General features: G+C 47.0%; 1 protein-coding gene across 1 annotated transcript in view; it reads right to left on the minus strand.

Moving 5' to 3' along the window:
* Positions 1-20,588, minus strand: part of FRMPD2 (FERM and PDZ domain containing 2) — a gene marked incomplete at both ends in the record, with an annotated part of 129,152 nt that overhangs the window by 73,522 nt on the left and 35,042 nt on the right. The window contains 7 exons of the mRNA XM_080695364.1: positions 7,242-7,380; positions 8,157-8,304; positions 9,942-10,116; positions 11,894-11,965; positions 15,275-15,410; positions 17,164-17,251; positions 19,329-19,461. Coding sequence (XP_080551490.1) covers positions 7,242-7,380; positions 8,157-8,304; positions 9,942-10,116; positions 11,894-11,965; positions 15,275-15,410; positions 17,164-17,251; positions 19,329-19,461 — 891 coding nt within the window. The remainder of the gene's footprint in view (positions 1-7,241; positions 7,381-8,156; positions 8,305-9,941; positions 10,117-11,893; positions 11,966-15,274; positions 15,411-17,163; positions 17,252-19,328; positions 19,462-20,588) is intronic.

Here is a 20,588-nt window from a genome sequence, read left to right on the forward strand (position 1 = left end):
GCCTGTGCCATTGAAATCATATCCAAGAAATCACTGCCAATTTCAATGTTGTGAGGTTTTATGACCCAGATTTTCTCCTAAAAGTTTATAGTCTTAAGATTTATATTTAGGTCTTTTATCTATTTTGAGTTAATACTTGTATATGGGATTAGGTAAGGGTCCAATTTTATTCTTTTCCATGTAATTATTATTTTTCAACAATATTTAGTTAAAAGAGTATTATTTCCACCACCAAATGTTCGTGGAAACCTTGTCAAAAATAACTTGACAATATAGGGAAGAATTTAGCTCTAGGCTTGTATTTAACTCCAATGGTCTATATATCTGCCTTTACAACAGTACTACACTGTTTCAATTATTGTAGCTTTATATGGTTTGAAATCAGAAAATATACATCTTCTAGCTTTGTTTTTGCTTCGAGATTGTTTTGGGTATCTAGAGTCCATATTCCATATCAGGATAGATTTTTTTCTGAAAAATAAATATATGATAGTTTCACCTAAAAAAAAGAAAAAAATATTCTCTGGTAAGAAAGAAAGCAAAAAGAAATATTGAAATGTTATCTTTAAGTCATCAAAAGCTTGGTATCAGACAAATGAAACTGTTATGTGAGATTATCATTTTTAATTTTGGATAAATTGCTATAATACTAGATGTCAACCACTAAGCCAAGCATGGGAGGGAGGGATGGGGAGAGAATGGGGTGGGGATCGGGTGGGGGCTGACTGGGCGATGTGTGCATGTATGTCTACAAAAGTTTGTATCCCACTATGATGTATGAATACAGTGCACCAATAAAATAAAATTAAAAAAAAAAAAAAGAAAAGGTCAGAAAATAGGGCTGGGGTGCAACTCAGAGGTAGAATGCCCTGGGTTCCATCCATCCCCAGCATCACAATAAATAAAATAAATAAAATAAAATAAAATAAAATAAAAAAGATATTGGGACTCCAGCCCCTTCCTCTTTTTCTCTCCTTTTGCTTCCTGGTCTCCATGAGGTGAGAGACCAGCTTTGTTCCACCACAAGCTCCCAGCCATGATGTTCTGCCTCACCATAGGCCCAAAGCTATGGGACCAAGAACCATAGACTGAAACCACGAGGAAAAAACCAAAAAACCTTTCCTCCTACAAGCTGAGTGTCTCTGGTATTTTATCACAGTAATGAAGAAATAACACATGCTCTAAAACATAAAATTCATTACTAAGCTGGCTGTGGTATCCCATGCCTATAATCCCAGTGATTTGGGAGGCTGAGGCAGGAGGATCACAAGTGGAAGGCCAGCCTCGGCAACTCATTCAAACCCTGTCTTTAAATAAAAAGTAAAAAGGACTGGACATATAGCTTAGTGGTAGAACACTCCTGGGTTCAATATCCAGTACTGCCAATTTCTTTTTTTTTTTTTTTTTTTTCGGGTCTGGGGATGGAACCCAGGGGCATTCGATCTCCAAGCCACACCCCTGCTCTATTTTTTTTTTTAATTCTTTATTTTGAAACCTGGTCTTACTGAGTTGCAGAGGGCCTAAGTAGCTGAGGCTGTCTGCAAACCGCAATCCTCTAGTCTCAGCCTCCTGAATGCTGGGATTACAAGCGTGTGCCACCACACCCGGCTAAAAAAATATTTTTTATTAACTTAAAAAACATATATAATTCAGCCGGGCATGGTGGCACACGCTTATATCCCAGCATTTGGAAGGCTGAGACTAGAGGATCATGGTTCACCGACAGCCTCAGCTACTTAGTGAGGCCCTCTGCAACTCAGTGAGACCCTGTTTCAAAATAAAGAATAAAATATTGGGCAGGGGGTGTAGCTTGGAGGTCAAATGCCTCTGGGTTCCATCCCCAGACCCACAATAATAAAAATAAATAAATAAATAAATAAAGTAAAAAACATATATACAAATACACACAGATGCACACACACACACACACACACACACACACACACACACACACACACACACATTTAATGAAAAGAGAAAGTATTTAGAATCTTTGACCCAGCATTTCATTGCTAGAAATATATCTAAGAAAAGAAGTCAGCATGGAACTAAAAAAGCTCCAGGCACAAGTACATTTATTCCTATGTCATTTAGAGAAAGATCAGAATGATAATAATAATAAGTCAAATGATAATAATAGTAATTATCACTTACAAGGCAGTATCAGGTGAATCCCTAACAGTAAGAGAATGAGAAGGCAAAGGAGCCCCAGCCCTGTGGAGCCATCACACGCAGCCACTCCAAATGGTCATCAGGGAGGCCACAAAGGACATAGACTATGATGTGAGAAAGCAGACTACAAATCGGATGTGGCAATGTTTACAAGTATATAAAAATCCCTGCATGTGATCAAGGCTGGAAGAGAATGTGCCCAGAGGAAAGTTGTTCTGCCATGATGATGTGATTAAGGAGATTTATTTTTATACTAAATTGCCTTTGTCTTCCTTTTTAAAATGCAAATGTAATCATGTTACTTCCCTGCTTAAAATTCCTCAGGGGCTCCCTATCTTTCACAACAGTAGTTTTCAAATTGTTTTTCCAGCACCAAAATCACTTATCAAACAAAATATAAGCCCCTTAGGAGGGCACACTAAGTCCTTCCAGATCTGACAGGTGGCACACAATCAGTCGCACAGCCACCTAAGCTCAGGCCAAGGTGAAAAACTGAAAGCTCCTGGGTGGGCCAGCCCCCTCCTGCCCACTCAGTGACACAGAGAGGGGCTCCCCTCTGAGCCATCCCTAATGCTCTTTGAAGTGCACCTGGCATATAGCCAGAAAAGACTCTAGGAGTGAGTCCTGGCTAGGTTCTTATTAGCTTACCTACCCTCGCAGAGCCCCAGTATTCTCAATAGCTAACAGAAATAATACCAATTTTTCAAAGTTAACATACTGATTAGATGGCCTCATGGAGAAGGCCCTCCATAAGTTAGGACTAAGTATATGTACAAATTAATGGGATTTTGTAACATATTACCTTCTCTCTCCCTCTCTCTCCTCTCTGGAAAAAAGAGTTGGTTATCTCATTATCTCAGGTATATTACCTCTCTCTGGGAGGGGGGGGTGTCAATTTGTCGCTGGAAGCCACATGGTGACAACAGACAGTATTTTGGAAATGCTTGGACCCCAAGGATACCCAGAGAGAGTAAGGCTTGGCAGGATCTAGGGATGAGGAGCCAGAAGTGGAGGATGAGATCAAACAGAGGTCAGTTAGAAATTGAACAGGCATGGGAAGACACCAGAGTGGGGTATCATAATGATTACTTTTATGTGCCAACTTGAATGGGCCATGGGGTGCCCAGGTAGCTGGTGGAATTTCCTGGGTTGTCTGAATGCTTTTGGATGAGACTGACATCTCCATCACTAGACTCAGAAAAGCAGATTTCCCTCCCTAAGACAGCTGTATGTCTTTGTTTGTGCTGAACAACATACTACAGACGGGTAATTTTAAAAAAGAAATTTATTTTCACAGTTCTGGAGCCTGAGATGTTCTGGTTCAAGGCAGCAGCACTGGTGTCTAATGTGAATTGCTCAATGCTCTGCTTCCAAGATGGTGCCTCACGGCCACATCCTCACATGAAAGAAGGTGGGGGGAAAATGGGAAGGGCCTAAAATAATTCCCTCCAGCCCTAATGAAGCACTAATCCATCCATTCATGAGAGCAGAGCCCTTACCACATAATCACTCCCTAAGAGGTCGCGCTTCTTAGTAACCACCACAATACAGAGTAAGTTTTAACATGAACTTTTAGGGCAAATATTCAAACCATAGCTTCAGGCAATCTGTGAAAGGCCTAAGGATACATCATCTTGGGTTCTCTTGGGTCTCATGTTCTCTTGCGTCTACAGTTTGCCAACTGTAGATCTGGGGACTTGTCAGCTTCTACAACCACTTGAGTCCTTTGCTTATGCTTATAATACAGCTCCATATTGATGGATGGATGGACAGATGGATGGATGGACAGATATTCTATTGGTTCTGCTTATCTGGAAAACCCAGACCAATATAGGCACCCAGAGTCAGGTCTAGGTCTCTGGGCTCTGGAGCAAATGACACCATTGGAAAGATTCTGGACCTGAGTGAGTATTCTCAGGTTCCCTCAGTGGACCTAGCCTGTAGTCCCCACCAATTCTAAGTACTACAGTTAGACTCAGGTTTAACATCATGGGTCTGAATTTATAGACTGAAGGTAAACTCTTGTCATTTTATGTTACAGCACTCCTAATTCTGGGGGAGAGGGAAGGAAAGATTGACAGTAGCAATTGCTACATGTCAGACCCCAGACATGTGTTGCCCTCTTCCGCCCTTACAGCAGCTTTACAAGAGATCTATTAGCATTTTCAATTGTGCAGAGGAAAAGCCCAGTCACAGAGAGATAACATGTCCAAGGTTATATAGCTACAAACCAGAAGAGGCAGGCTTTGAACCCATTCTATTTCATGTATGCCCAGACCTTGGATCATTCCTATGGGCTACAGAGTCTACTAAGGAAGGACAAAAGCTGCTCCTGGAAGAAACCCTGCCTGTCTATTTTAGCCACATCTGGAGTGAGCTAGAGCCTGCAGCAAAGACGCTGAAAGATTCACAGGTGCACCCCTGACTTGGAGCACCCTCCTCTCAATGGTCCCAAATATAGCAGCACAAAGGCATGAGGAAGCTACATGGTAATGACCCCAGGCCTGGGGCTGAGGACCAGATGGAGCTCCAGGATAAGCAGCAACAGGGCTGGAAGCTTGTCAAAGAGGTAGGAGATTAAAGGGGAGGAGTCCAGATAAGCTCTGGAAGACTGCCCTCCATGGTCAGGGTGGTGTCAGAAGCAAAGAGTGAGGCCCCCATCCCCATAGACAATGGTGGGTCTAGGAGAACAGAGAATGGGGGTGTGAAGTAGACGACCGGTCTCTAGCAAGAAAGCTGCTGGCTTTTCTGAGATAGCTCATCTGTAGTGCCATCCAGGCCAAGAGCCTGGACTCCATTCATTACCCACTCAGAACCATAGCTCTCCAGCACACACCTGTGCTTCATGCACCACTTTAATGCTGGGGAAATTAGTACAACAAAACAAAATCTCTCAGGCAATACCTCATTCCAACAGAGGTGTGTGTTAGTCTGCTTTCCGTTGATATGACAAAATTCCTGAGATAATCGACTTAAAAGAGGAAATACTTGTTTGGGCTCATAGTGTTAGAGATTTCAGTCCATGTTTACTTGGTCCTGTGGTTTGGGGCTTGTGGTGACGCAGCACATCAGGGCAGGAGCTCATGGCAGAGAAGACTTGTTCATCTTGTAGCAGTTGGAAAGCAATGAGAGAAAAAGAGGTGGGACCAGGATCCCAATATCTCCTCTCAGGGTATTCCCCAATGAGCTAACCACCTTCCACTGGCTCTACCTCTTAAAAGGTTCCACCACCTCTCAATAGCACTACAGGCTAGGCATCTGGCTCTCAGCACATGGGCCTTTAAGAAGCATTCAACATTCAAACAATAGCAAGGGGGAAGACAATAAAACTGATTGATAAAAGGACTTATCATGCCAGGTGGTAGCAAATGCTATGAAGAAATTCACAGCAGTGTGAGGGGATGTAGAGTGAATCTGGAACTCCAGGACATGACAGCACTTTCCAAAGATATCCAGGGAGGAAAGCAAGGCAGTACTGGCACAGTAAGTGTTTGTTCAGACTGTAGTCAGTAGCCCATTTGAGGGGCTCATAACCATTTGGGGGGGTACTAAGTCAAGGGCATTCTACCTCTGAGCTATACCTCCAAACCTATTTTATTTTTTATTTGAAACAGGATCTCACTAAGTTGCAGAGAGCCTTGCTAAGTTGCTGAGGCTGGCTGTGAACCTGTGATCCTCCTGTCTCAGCCTCCCAAGTCCTGGGATACAGGCATGTGCCACCATGCCCAGGTGTAACCAGCACTTTTTAAACAACTAAAGGAGAAGAGGAAAAGCCAATGTGCATACAGAGGGAATACACGATCTGTTTCCTGAAATGTTTGCTGACTCCTAGGGCTGCCAAATGATTCAAATCTAGGCAATCAGAGTATGGCATTTCCTTGCACCATGACTGGCTTAGCATAGTCACATAACTCTATCAGAACCAAGGAGACAGAGCCCAGGATTTCTATAGCATTTTCAGGAAAGGGCCCCGCCTTTCAGTGCTGGGCTGGAAGCTGGAGGTGGAATTGGGAAGCCACTCACTGGAGACAAACATGACAAAGGAAAGCATAGCCCAGAGATTCAGGAAGTCCAAGCCCTGTGGATGCCATATGAGGCCCTGCCACCAACAAGCTCTAGACATGGAGTTTAGTTAGCTTTTCCATTGCAGTGACCAAAATACCTGGCAAGCACAGCTTAGAGGAAGAAAGGTTTATTTGTATTCACAGTTTCTATGAGTGCTAGATGAGTTAACACTATGGAAAACTTCTAGATCCATGGCAGATACAAAATAATATTTTTAATAAAGTTGTCTATTATTGCTGCTGCTGCTGCTGCTGCTGATGATGATGATGATGATAGGACCTCAATAAATAAGTAAATTGTTTTCATAGCCCTATAGTTTGGGTGTGGTTTGAGTGTCACCCCTGAGGTTCCACTGTGATTAAAGGTTTGGTCCTCAGGCTGGTGCAGTTGGGAGATGTTAGAACCTTTGGCAGGTGGGACCTAGTAGGAGGTCCCTAGGTCACTAGGTGTGCACCCTTGGAAGAGTTCACGGGATCTCAGCCACTCTCTCCCACCACCTCCTGTTTAGCAATGTAATCTCTTCTGCACACATGTTCCCGTCATGATGTGCCACCACCCACCACCCTCATCAGAGCACAAACCACTGGGGTGCTCCAGTCTCAGATTTTGAACTTCCAAAACTATCAGCTAAATATGCCTTTTCTTGTCATGAGTTATCTGCCTCAAGTATTTCCTTATAGTAAAGAAAAGTTGCCTAAGACAAGGAGGAAACTATTAGAATAGAACTATATTAGAATGTACACATTTGATTTGTTCCTCATTGTATTTCCCAGAGCCTAGAAAACAGCACCCAGTGAATGCTAGATGGATGGATGGATGGATGGATGGATGGATGGATGGATGAATGGATGGATGGATGGATGAATGGATGGATGGATGCAGTTTACTCCCATCTCAGTGGTAGATACTAATAACACTTCTCAAAGGCAGCCCCAACATTACTGTAGTCCCACTCATCTCATAACAGCTTCTCCAGTGACCCTTCCCCAATGCTCCACCCCTACCTCCTTAGGATAATTGCCAAACTCGGCCTGCAAGGCGAGGACCCCCAGCTGCAACAGCGTCTCGTCGTTGCAGTACAGTCTCTCCTCCAGAATGTCTTTCCGAAGCTGTAGGTAAAACTGGTGCCTTGTCAGGATGTGCCTGGAAAAGAAATGTAGGAACAGAGGAGCCGGGAAGTGATAGTCCTTTGACATTGATGTCCAAGGGCTTCTCAGCCTGGGAAGTGGGGAGAGGAGGGAAGACCGATGCAACTCCAGGGATCCCAGAGACCAATGCCAGGAGGACCAGTGTGGTCTCCTTCATCCACACCATGCCTCCTGCCACTGGTGAGGGCTTCTCTGTGCCGGACACTGCACACAACACCCATGGAGTGCTGCGGTTCAAAGGAGAAAACTGAAGCTTAATTAGTGTTCTAGTAAGCAGTGGAATAAAGAGATGGTGATCCAGCTCTAAACCAAACACCCTCTCCTCTCAGCCTCACATCCGGCTGCTGGGCTGTGTGTGGAGGGAGAAGGGGCTATGCTGAGGTTAAGGAAGATAGTACTTTGATCATAATTATACATGGTAGTGAGATTTAAAGTGATACAAACATACATACACCTATCACTTGAAGTATTTTCCTCTGAAGCCCCTCCTTTCCTCCCTCCTGTTCCTCCCCACCCCCATTTCCTTGCACATTTAGTGAGATTGGTATTTATTCCTTCTTATATAGACATAAGATCTGGACCTGCCTCAAAAACCTGATTTGCCCCTTGTTTTTTTCAAACCATGTCCATTAATGGAAGACCAGTGACAATAACTATTTTATCTTCTATGCAGTTTACAGTTCCCAAAGCACTCGCCTATCCTCTGTCTGCAGTGTTGACCTGTACAGGTGTAAGCTCCCTAAGAAGCCACAGAAGGGGTGTATCACTTACTGGGGCAGTCCGCAGTGGCCGACAAAAAACTTTATCCTCAGAAAGAGCGTGAAGGCGCCTGCGGAGGTCTTCAGGGGCTGCTCCCTCCATCCTTCAGGGGCTATTTTGCACAATCTAGTTTCATTGTCCAGGAAAAAAAACTCTTTGCCTAAGATAGAAAGAGAGACAGTTTGGAGGGATAAGCAATAGGACAAGCCCCTCCTCGGATTCATAGTCCCAGGCCCTACCCAGAAATAGGATGTCAGCCTTGCTAGTGCAAAGAGTGGGAAAGAAGCCCCTATTATATCGGATACCAAGAGATCTCTGTTGGGACCGTGAGGGGCTTAAGCTCGGGAGGCTTACTCCCTAACTCGTGCTGACTTTGTCTTGTAGGCCCTCTGGGAGGGAGGCTGGATCCATTCCAGCAACTAATGGAATAAAGGGACCCCATCAAAGGTTTCCCCCACCTGCCTAAGTGCCCTTGGCCACTCTCTGAGAACTCTGGAAGGTCAGCCCTCCCTGCACAGCCACACACAGAGAAGCATCCTCTTCCCCATCCTCTGAGCCCAGGATGCCCGATAGAGCTGGCCTAGGTGTGGGGATTCCATCCAGCATTTAAGACGAGGCTTTTAAATGGGTAACTGGCCTTTCCTCTCATGGGTGTATACACACAGGGAGTGGGACAAGTGTCCAAGTGGTTCTAGTGGTCACCCCTGTGCCTAGTGCCCAGCCCTCCACTTCCTCTGCCCTTTGCTCTTGCTGCTGACTCTGATTGACTTCCTGCACAGAACTCCCCTTGGGGCCAACTCTCCCCCAGGGATGGGCGCGTTCCCAGTACAATCGTGGGTGGCAAACTCTCTCAAGACACTCTGCATGCAAAGCCCTGAGGTGGTCTTTCCTCAGCAATTTCCCAAGGAGGTTCCTTGCTAAGCAGTACTAGAATGCGTACCCATGGGAAGCTCTAGGGTGGCCACCTGACTGGGAGGAGGCGGGTGGATGATGCACAGAGTTTTTATTTAGACGGCATGTGACAGATAAATAAAAATGCAATGCTCCCTGAAGATGATTTGGTCTGTACTGCACAAAAGAGTGAGCATCCATTGATCGTGATCACATAGAGCAAATGATTGCTGTTTTTTTTTTTTTTCCATTTGGAAGAGGAGCCTCTGGGAGCACCCCACCAGCCCTGTTATAGCACCCTAAATGGACACAAACAGGCACATAAGCTTGTCCTATTGGGGCAGCAGAACAGAGGAGCACAAAGCTCCTGACACCTAGCAGTGCAGGCTGGAGCTAGGATCGAACCTGAAGGTCCAGAAACCCACTTAGGTTCCTCCCATTAAACATTCCACATGGGGTAAAGACCTTCAACTGCAGCAAAGGAATATTTGCAGTCGAAGGAAATTAAAAGTCCCTTAACAGAAATGCAGACTGGGAAATAAATAAAGAACCCCTTCCCTCAGATCTTCAGAATGGATTTGGAACTTGGGCTCCTGGGGTCAGGGTGTCCAGTGCCATTAGTCGCATAAGTTTGGAAAGAAAAGTCTGTGCGTGTCTCACATCAATGCTCTGAGATTGGTCAGCCAGACCTGGCAAGCCACAAACCCCGCAACGCCCTGTGCTCATGGTTTCATGACAATATTTGCAGCCTGAAAGATTTTCACACAAGCTCCTGAAGCCCTCGCCTGCTACCTCACGCACAGATGTGCAAAGCAAGGCACAGACCTTTTCTAAAAGGAGCTGAGTTACTCAGATACCGTGGTTACAAAGGAGAGGCCGGTGGTGGGCTCTCCAGGAGACACCCACCTTTCACATAAGCCAAGCCAAAATAGGCAGTCTCCCCAAGGTTGGCAAATGATGTGACGGCCTTAAAGACAGCTCCTGCCGTGGACTCGATGTCACATTTCACCTCCAGACACTGGCCGCTCAGCAGGACCACACAGAGGTCCCTGAGAGCCAAATAGGATTTCCCTTTTTTGGTCTGAAAATGGCAACAGTAATATCAATTGTCAGAATAAGTATGAGACACTCCATCCTTAGCCTGTGCTCGCTACTATGCTAAGTGCTTCACGTGTAGCATCTCATTTAATTGTCAAACAAACCCCAGAGATGAATAGGAGTATGCTTCCTGTTTAGATGACGAGACAGTGAAACTCGGAGATGGTAAATGACTTGCCCATGGTAGCATGGTTAGTAAGAGATAGAACCTATCTTATAACTGGCTCTCTCCCAGGCTCTGCAGGGGCCAGGAAGGCTGGGAGGCAGGTCTGACCCGTCTTTCCCCTGCAGAAATCCTGGCTGCCCCTGGGGCTGCTCACCCTCGGGACTCCTGAAGGTGTCCACCAATTTGATACTGTCCCCCCACCAGGGAATTCTATACTGCAGAGAGAGAGTTTGGACAGGTGCAGATCCAATGACAGGAGGGGCTGGAGCAAGGAGATCTAGAATTCGGTCAGCTCAACTAAAGACCTTCCCCTCAGCCTCCTTGACTTATTACCAGGTTCATCTCCCACCACGACCCCATCACAACCACCTCCACCTGGGCGCAGGCTCCCAGAGAGCTCAGTGCCCGGCAGCCCGAGGGCTGCTCAGCCTGACTTTGCACCCACTGTGCTCACTGCAAGAATGTTCTACCCTTTCTTCCCCGTGCTGCAAACCTCTACAGGTCTTCCAGGTTGGGCTAAGGACTCCTTGTCCATCCCTGTCCCAACCCAGCCCAGAGTCTGCCCAGACCTCCCTGGGAGGTGCTTCTTAGAGACCGTAACCTTGGAGACAGTCTTTTTTTTTTTGTTTTGTTTTCCCCTGTGGTACTGGGGATTGAACCCAGGGGCATTCTACCTCCAAGTTAAACTCCAACCCTTTTTTTATTTTTTATTTTAAAATATAGTCTCAGTAGATTGATGAGATTCTCACTACTTGCTGAGGCTTCCCTTGAACTAGTGATCCTCCTATCTCAGCCTCCCAAATACTGGGATTACAGGCATGCACCTCCACACCTGGCTCAGAGGCAGCCCTTCTTAGAGACACTGGTGTGTGGCTTTAGTGCCAGAGGGAGCAGGTCTGCAGCCACACCCTGACCTGTGGGGTCCTGAGGCGGGTGTCAAGTGCTATGGGCCTGAAAGGGCAGCCACTTGCATTCCAGCCCCCATCCCTGCCTGGAGACTCGCCCCTAAAGTCTTGAACCTCTTTCCCTGTCCTCTCCTGTCTCTGTCACCCGGTTGCTCCTTGGAGCCACTTCCCTATGTAAAAGACCACAACTCTCTCCCTCCTCCCACCCCGCCACTCTCACCCTCTTCCATCCACGGGTCTTTTCCTTTCTTTATTATATTTTTTCCTTTTTCCTTTTTTGCACACAGCACTCTTTCATGTGTGCAATTGTCTTTCTTTGCCTCCCCTGCTGGACTACAAGCACCACCTGAAAAGGGCCTTGTTTGCCACGGCATAGACGGGACCTATAGTAGAGCCTGTATGTGCTCGCTGCCTCCCCACAGATATTCCAGATGAAAAAGATTAAGGCTGAATTGAGTCTCGGGGCCCATTGGACTGAGCTTAAAGCTGCAGGAAGTGCCTCTCAAAGGGGAAAGAGGGTGCTTAAAGATGAGAAGCTCAGTGGGCCGGCCACAGTCCTGGCAGGGGTGTGAAGGATGCTGAGGACCACAGGATGTCAACTCATGGGGCCCAGTCGGACTGCATCTGCTCCAGACCCACCCGGCTGGGAGACTCCCTCCCCTCCTCCCCCAGTCTAACCCCATAGTTACCACGACTGATCCAGGGAGATGGAGGGTTACTGGGGCCTCTCCAGACAGCAGGACAAATTCCGGCCTGGAAAACTGGGAGAGAAGTTGGATTATTTGCAATGGAGAAGAGAGGATGGATTTTAGGCTTGGAGTCTGGGCTTCCCCTATGGGTCACCTCTCCCTGCTGCCCTCAGCCCTCTGAGTCCCTTAGCTCCAAGCAAACAGATATCCCATCATGGAGTTGACGTGGCTACATGCAAGGAGAGACTGGCAGGGAGTGCAGGAAGACTGGCAATGTCCTGGTTCTTAAGTTGGATACCAGGACATCTACATCACTGGAGGCTCCTAATTCACACAGCATTCCATAATCTTCTGTATGCCTCAAAAGCATAGAATACATTTATGTGTTATATACAATAAAAAGATTTTTTGAAAATTAAACTACCAACCAGGTATGATGGTACATGCCTGTACTCTCAGTACTTGGGAGGCTGAGACAAAAGAATTGCAGGTCCAAGGACAGCCTCAGCAACTTAATGAGACCCTCAGCAACTTAGCATGATTGTGTTTCAAAATAAAATAGGGTTGGACTATAGCTCAGTGGTAGAATGCCCCTAGCTTCAATACCAAGTACTCACACACATACACACACACACACACACACACACACACACACACACAAGCAAACAAGAAAAAACTTCCTAAACTACCTCTAGGTTTAGAAAAGGGAAATATTTTCCAGCTCTGGATGTTGAATCACAAGGTACAAAGGCATCTTTCTTCCTCAGTTCCACCATACACATTTGTGTCACACGCTAGACTAAGAAATGTTTCAGGCCTCATCCTTATTCAGACCCAGCCATTTAGACCTGTGTCCTTTTGGGAGCATATATTCTCAACCCATTTTACAGGTAAGAAGGTTGAGTCTCTAAGAAACCAGTTAAGCCAGGCACAGTGGTGCACGCCTGTAATCTCAGTACTTGGGAGGCTAAGACAAAAGAATCCCAGGTTCAAGACCAGCCTCAACAACTTAGTGAGACTGTCAGCAAACTAGTGAGACCCTGTTTCAAAACAAAAATAGGTAAAATAGGGCTGGGGGTATAGCTCGGAAGTAGATCTCCCCTGGGATCAGGAGGAAGTATCCAGGAGGAAAGAAGGAAGAAAGGAAGGAAGGAAGGAAGGAAGGAACTAATTAGCTGGTGGAGTCATACAACCAACCAGAGGCTTCTACCAGACATCCAGTACCCAGCAACTCCTATCTCGAGAGGTCAAAATTCCAGCCAGAGAATTACCACCAGAGACCCCGAGAGTCCTTGTCATATATTCCTTTAGTGACTGATAAGGAAGAAAAGCTGAAAAGGTAGTGTCCATGTTCTGCAACTGCCCACCCACCAGTGGCTACAAGCCTCTCCAGAGTGGGACCTGGCATCGTAGTGGTCTCCAGGAACTCTACCTGACCACCCCTTCTCTAAGCTCGGGGGCCACGCAGTGACCTTGGTGGACAGAAGTGGGGGTGGGGCATGTGTGACGTCCTGAAGCTATTCACTGTTCCTCACTCATTTGTTGAGAGGATTTAAGCAAATCTCCCTAAGACAGACAAACGCCTTCTGAAAACACCTGGGTCAGAAGCTCCCAAAGGGTCCCCAGATGGTGAGAAAGAAGGTTGGGTGTGTGGGGTACAACTTCCTGGCTGAACAGCCTGCCCAGATCAGGGCTCTTCACAGCTCCAGGAGCCACCCATATTCTCAAGGTCATGTCGGTGGCTGTAAGATAATTTTTCAGCTAATAGCAGTATTATATTGTGTCTTTATTCCCCTTTATAAAGAAGGTACTTTATTCTATACTGGAAGTATAACAGGGACTTAGAGGAGCCACCTTTGATTTAAAAAAGAGGTGTCTGCGGGTGTCCCATGGTAAAGCTTGCCCCGCTCTGCCTCCATTGTGTGTCTGTCTCCTTTATTACCTAAACTTTGGGTCAGGGCCCTGCATGGCTCTGCAAACAGGCATATTAACCATGTAAGGAGTTTCCATCTAAAACTAGTAAGACGAGTTTCATTCTGCCTAAATTAACCTAAACTAACCCACTCCCCTTCAAGACCAAGCAAAAATAGTAGCATCTTGTTTCTAACCCTTGGACCAGTGTCTAGAAGTCTCCAGTCCTTATCCTACACCTCCCAGGATCTGCAGGAGGCAGCACGTGACCCCATGATGAGACTGGCCCCTACACAGGAGCGATCATCTCCAGAGAACTGAACAAGCCCCTTCCAGGATGCCAAGTCGGATGAATAAGCATCCTGGGGAGCACGTAGAAACTGGCCCCTCGAGAAGGACTCCTTGGAGCCACCTCTCAAAACTGAAACCAAGACAGTGACCAGCCAGACTGCAATTTGATCAAGACTGCTTAGTTATATACATCTTTCACCCCAATTTTTCTCTAAACCCCAAAGACAGGGCTCAGATACTGGATCCCACTCTGCCTTCTCAAGATGACCATATTGATTTAAGCTTATTTTCTGCTTCCCACCATTTCATTGCACATTAGGTTTTTGGGGGCAAATGGCCAAACCCAGAATCAGGCCCCTGACCGAGCACTCTGGTAACAGAAGTGGCTATAGCCAACATCAGGGCCATTTCTAGAAGATTCTTGACGAGAAGGTACACCTCTGGGCCCATCCCTGATCCCACTTGCCAGCACAGTCTTGCTAAACTAAACCCCCAGCCTGCCAAGGAAGAGGCTGAGGTCCTGGGAGGCACAGGCAGGCCACAGGGGCCACTCCATGCTTGTCCCTCATGTTAGCCAGGCCTTCAAGGCTAGAACAAGTTGGATCAGCTTCCCCCAGCCTTGACCTCCCACACTACCCCTAAGCTTGCTACTCTTTACCAATCAGAAGGAAGACTCTCTCCTTCCTAGAAAGGCACCCGCCTCTTGAGTCCCAGATCCGCACACCTGTACTGTGTGCGCCCTGGAGGCCCCTGACAACTGCGTTCTGCCTTATCTAAAATCTAGTAGTAACACAAGGTGTACTAGCCCCAGAGTAAGCTAATCTGTCTCATCGCCTTCAAGACCAAGATTCACAACATCTTGTTTAGGCTCCTGGAGCAATGCTCTATTCTCTATATCACACTCTGCTCCCAAGCTACACACTGACACTGCACACTTCCTGAGAGGCATGCCAGCCACCTTCAAGTGGACGCCCTCCACTGCTTCCTTTGCAGAGCCTGGCCCAGTGGGACCACCCGATATGGATCTGCGTCCTAAGTTCCAAATTCCAGGCTTATGTTTCTCAAATCCTGTGAATCTCAGCCCAAGAATCCTGGTTCCCAGAGACCTGCTCATTTGTGGCCTCTGGGTGACAATGCCCTGTTCCACCCCCAGGGGGTGCCCAGCCCTCTCTTGCTCACCTTTCCCTTCCTTTGCAGGAAACCCCTCTGAGAAGGAGTAGCTGTTCGTGAACTTCCTGCTTCTGCCAAGAGCACAGAGCCAGCGCTGAGCCGCCGGCCCTCCTGCTGGTTGTGAGGTGCTGTCCCTGCAAGAGCACTGCCCAAGGGCGGAGAAGGAGTGAACATTTCACATGACAATGCTTCTGGCGCATGCGTGAAAGCCACGAGGTGCGGTCGCTCAGTCGGGAGGCACGCACCCTGTTCTGTGCCCTCTTCACCCTGCACCTATGGAGGAGTTATCACTTCCGCTTTTTAGATAGGGAAACTGAGGTCTGCAGAGGCCTCAGGCTTCTCAGGGACCTAGGGTGTGAGGCCACAATCTGCATCTCCCCCGGGCCAGGACCCTGTCTGTGTGCTCCAGGTGCAGGACCACAGGTCCACCATAACCCTGAGCAGATCACCATGGGGTGGCAGAGGGTTCTAACTTTATTCCTTCAAACATTATATATTGTTCAAAATCTTTTGACAATGAACACATACCCTATAACACACTATTGTGCACAGCACTGTTATCATAATGGGTAATGAGAGCGACTGACTGTGTACTTGCTACCCTAGTATCATTATTTTAGAATGTACATCTACTTAATAAAAGCTTTACTGTTGAACAGTAAGCCATGTTATTCTCACAGCAGTCTCGTGTATGTGTGCTTCCTGTGTCTCTTGATTTCATGGTTCTCTCACGTGCTTAATCCCATGTTGTTCTGTCCATCACAGCCCTAGGGGCATTAGCGATGTACATACCATGTTGTGTACACCACATATACATAGAGTCTGTAGTAGAATCCATGGTCTGGCTTTCTGTAAGTACCTTCCACAATGATGACCCTGTCTAATGAAGCATTTCTCAAAATGCACCCTGACATTAACTGATAAATGGATGCACATAAGTTATAAGCAGGGTGGAAAAGGCTATTCTTATTGAGAAAATAGAGCTTTAAATGGCAGGAAGCATCACTGTGAGGTGAGATAAACTCTGTACCATCCGGTCAAGGCCGGACCATGGATGGGACACGTAGCAGGCTTGAAGCCCTTGGCTGGACCGTAGAAAGGCAAGACACCATTGCAGTCCTCAGCAAATCGACATGTACATAAAGAAATCCCCCAAATTTCAAATCGCCCCACATTCCAGCTTCAGGGAGACATAGGTCCTATGAAATTCTATCCAATTTAAGTATTGGTGCTGGTCTGATGGCAAAAGCGAGCACATTCTTCCCTCCAGTGTCTGCCCTTGTCAATGTGACTGCATCTGTCTCCTGTCAAGAGATGGGGGTCCATCTTCCTGCCCCCATGAATCTGGGTTGGCCTATAGAATAAAGTGGTGGAGGTCAGTTATAGAAACCTCAAACGTACCCCACCACCACTGAGGTCATGGAGATAACCCAGGCTGGCCTGTTGGTGGGGGACCGCCAGGGTCCCCCCACACAGCCAGACACCCATCAGGGGTGAAGCAGCCTCGCTGAGCCACAGCTGACCACACCCCGCGGAGTCCAGAAGCTCCAGCGGAGCACAACCCCATCACCAACCGTGGACTTGCGACCTCAGTGAACAGTGTTACTTTCGACCACTGTGCCTCCTGGTCCTTGGTTATGCAGCATGGTAGGGCAATGACTACTGCCATGACATTCAGGCTTGTCGTATTCTGTCTCTGAGCCAGACCACAGTTCCCAGAGGAGACAGGGCACCGAACAACACAGCTGCCAACAAAGCATGGCTTCCCCATTTTCTAATGGAATGGGGCTGGGCACTTTCTGGAGAAGCCAGCGGTTTCTCATCAGTAACCAGTAAAAAAGCCAGGTATGGGCGGCCCTGCACCGAGTTCACAGCACCCTGTACTCCCCGCGGCTCACCTGTTAACAAAGAGGCTGCAGCGGCTGCGCACTGAGGCATTCCAGCAGGGCTCCAGGGAGCTCTGGGTCTCTGTGCTTCTCTCTGAAACTAAGCAAACAGCACGGTAGAGGGCAGGGATGGAGGCAAAGGACTTACTTTCTCAAATCAGGTAAGAGACGTGATCACTTATTAGCTGTGTGCCCTAGGTGAAATCACTGAGTCTCTACATCTGTATTCTCATATCAAAACTGGAAGTAAACCCGGTGTGGTGGTGCACGCTTGTAATCCTTGCGCTTGGGAGGCGGAGACAGGAGGATCGCACTGGTTCAAAGTCAGCCTCACTGGCTTAAGAGACTCTGTTTCCAAATAAAAATATAAAAATAGGTCTGGGAGTGTAGCCCGGAGGTAGAAGGGTTTTCAGGAGCCCTAGTACCACCAAAAAAACAAAAAACAAAAAAAAAACAAAAAAAAAACTGGAAATAACAAGCCAGGCACAATGTGCACACCTGTAATCCCAGTATTTGGGAGGAGGCTGAGACAGGAGGATCAATCAAGGCCAGCCTCAGAAACTTAGCAAGACCCTATCTGAAAATAAAAAATAAAGATCTGAGGGCATAGCTCAGAGGTAGAAATACCCTTAGTTTCTTTCTCCAGTAACACACACACACACACACACACACACACACACACACACACAAACTGAAAATGACAATCACAGGGTGGGGGAGGGTGCAGAGAAGAGTGTTTCAGGGGAATACAAAACCTACTGGCAATTAACAAAGACCTTGTTTTAGGAATGATAAATGATAACTTTAGCTAAAAATAAATGCATTAACAAGACATGGTGATACACATCTGCAATCCCAGTAGTCAGGAGGCTGAGACAAGAAGATCGCAGGTTTGAGGCCAGCCTTAGCAACTTTGCAGGATCTTGTTTCAAAATAAAAAGGTCTAGCAGGGCGTGTTGGCACATGCTTGTAATCTCAGCACTTGGGAGGCTGAGACAGGAGGATCGCACAGGTTTGAAGCCAGCCTCAGCTACTTAGTGAAGCTCTCAGCAACTTAGTGAGACCCTGTTTCCAAATAAAGTATAAAATAGGTGTGGGAGTATAGCCCAGAGGTAGAAAAGCCCCTGGATTCCACCCCCAGTTCCAAAATTAATTAATTAATTAATTAATTAATTAAAATAAAATTAAAAGGTCTGAGGGTATAGCTCAAAGGCAGAATACCCCTAAGCTCAATCCACAATACCAAAAAATAAAAAGAATAAATCAAGCAGGCAAGCTCAAATTCAGTTGACAATTTGAAGGTTATTTTAAAAGTCACTCTTTTAACATAACCAGAACAATATCTAAAAGTCCTTTACAAGTTAATTTTCCTTTCATTCCAGTTAGGAAGAAATTTGTCTTTTAATTTTTTCTTTGTGGTTGCTTTTATAAATATGTTCTCATCAACTTGAACAGTTAGAGTTTAATTTTTTGTGTGTGTGGTACTGGGGGTGGAACCCAGGGGTGTTTCTACCTCTGGGCTATACTCCCAGACCTATTTTATATTTTATTTGGAAACAGGGTCTCACTAAGTTGCTGAGAGCCTCACTAAGTAGCTGAGGCTGGCTTCGAACCTGTGCAATCCTCCTGTCTCAGCCTCCCAAGAGCAGGGTTTAAAGCATGCGCCACCACGCCCAGCTTTAGAGTTAAATTTTTAAAAAAGATTTAAGGTTGGAGCCAGACATGGTGGTGCACGCTTGTAATCCCAGCATTCAGGAGGCTGAGACCTGGAGGATCACAGTTCACGGACAGCATCAGCTACTTTTAGTGAGGCCCTCTGCAACTCAGTGAGACCCAGTTTCAAAATAAAGAATAAAAAATAGGGCAGGGGGTGTAGCTCGGAGGTCAAATGCCCCTGGGTTCCATCCCCAGACCCACAAAAAATTAAAATAAAATAAAATAAAAATAAAAATAAAAAATAAAAAAGAGTTAAGGTTGTATATAAATGTTAAACTGTTTAAACTTTCCAGTGGACATAGATGAGACCTCAGCTCCTTCTCTCCTGGGGTTTTCTGGAAGAGGGGCCCTTACATGGGCCTCCTCTGCCATGAGTACAGGAATACCTGGCTGGTTTGGGGCAGGAAACCACAGCATGGTCACCACCAGCCACACAGGGATGCTCAGGGCACCACACCCACCTCTTCGAGGCTGCAGACGGTCCAGGGCATGCGCCGCGGGGCTCTCGCTGCTTGCCGGGTGCAGCCTCCTCCTGAGCAGGTAGCTCCTGCTCTGCTGCACACAGGTGCTTTCCTCTACAACCCTTTTCTCCACCTGAGGGCCAACCGCATGGAACATCCGCAGGTCAAGGTTAGGAGGAGGTGTTTGTGCAGAAACATGCAAACTACCTGCTCACACTAAACTAGAGTGGAAACGTCTACCCTGCACAGTCAGAGCCTAGTGCAGCCAGATCATGCTCTGCACCCACCACCACAGGAACCCTAGGGACAGTCCACGCCCACCATTCATGCACATTCCTACACATCTGCACCTTTCTCCTGCGTCTCCCCACTGGCTAGGCTCTCCCCAGAAGCTCCTCTGTGCCTTCAAGACCCAGAGCTGTGTCCTCTACTGTGAGTGTCTCCACTCCCACCCTCCTGATCACCTCTCCTGTCCCTATTACACCACATTACTGTTCGTGTGTTCACCTGCCTGTCTCTCCCATGTCACTGTTTCTTTATGCACCATTAAAGCTCACCTGATGCAGGGCCCCCATTAATGTTGAACAAGGAACTGAAGTCCACTTTGTGGGGCCCTGGAGGAAACACTGTAGGTCAACACAGTGTCTAGCCAAAGTCGATGGCACGCCATTAATGGTAGAGACTAATGTCTTTAAAAGAGATGTATCCCTCTTCTCCCACCAGATCCTCTGGCCCAGTTAATAGGAGCCACATGTGCACATAGCAAGAGAGAGGGGTCCAAGAAGGATGCTTAGACAAGCTGAACATCTTCTGATTGACTGTTGTCAGCACAGTAGCCCGCTGTCCCTCTATCTCCATCTATGAGACCCCTGCATTAATCTTGGCCTGGGCTCACCAATGTGCCCTGGACAGGTACAGCCTGCCCAGATTTGCCCTCCCTCCAGTCCATCTCAAATGAAAAGCCCATACAACAAAATACAGGCACTGTGGTACATGCTTCTAATACGCTTGGGAGGCTGAGTGGAGAGGATGGAGAGTTCAAGGCCATCACAGTGAGATCTCAGTTTAGAGAGAGAAACACAGAGAGACAGGCAGAAAGAAGGCTACTGCACTTTGCACCCTGGGCAGGTCACTTGCCCCAGCCCTGCCCGGGCATCAGGTAGAACAACAGTGGGTGCCATTCCTATCCTGGAGCTCCTTAGGGGACCAGGTGGAGACTGTCTCCAGTTGAGCACACTTCTTGGTTCAGCTCATTCAATC

The sequence above is a fragment of the Muscardinus avellanarius genome, assembly GCF_963383645.1.
Source record: "Muscardinus avellanarius genome assembly, chromosome: 4".
NCBI classification, from domain to species: domain Eukaryota; kingdom Metazoa; phylum Chordata; class Mammalia; order Rodentia; family Gliridae; genus Muscardinus; species Muscardinus avellanarius.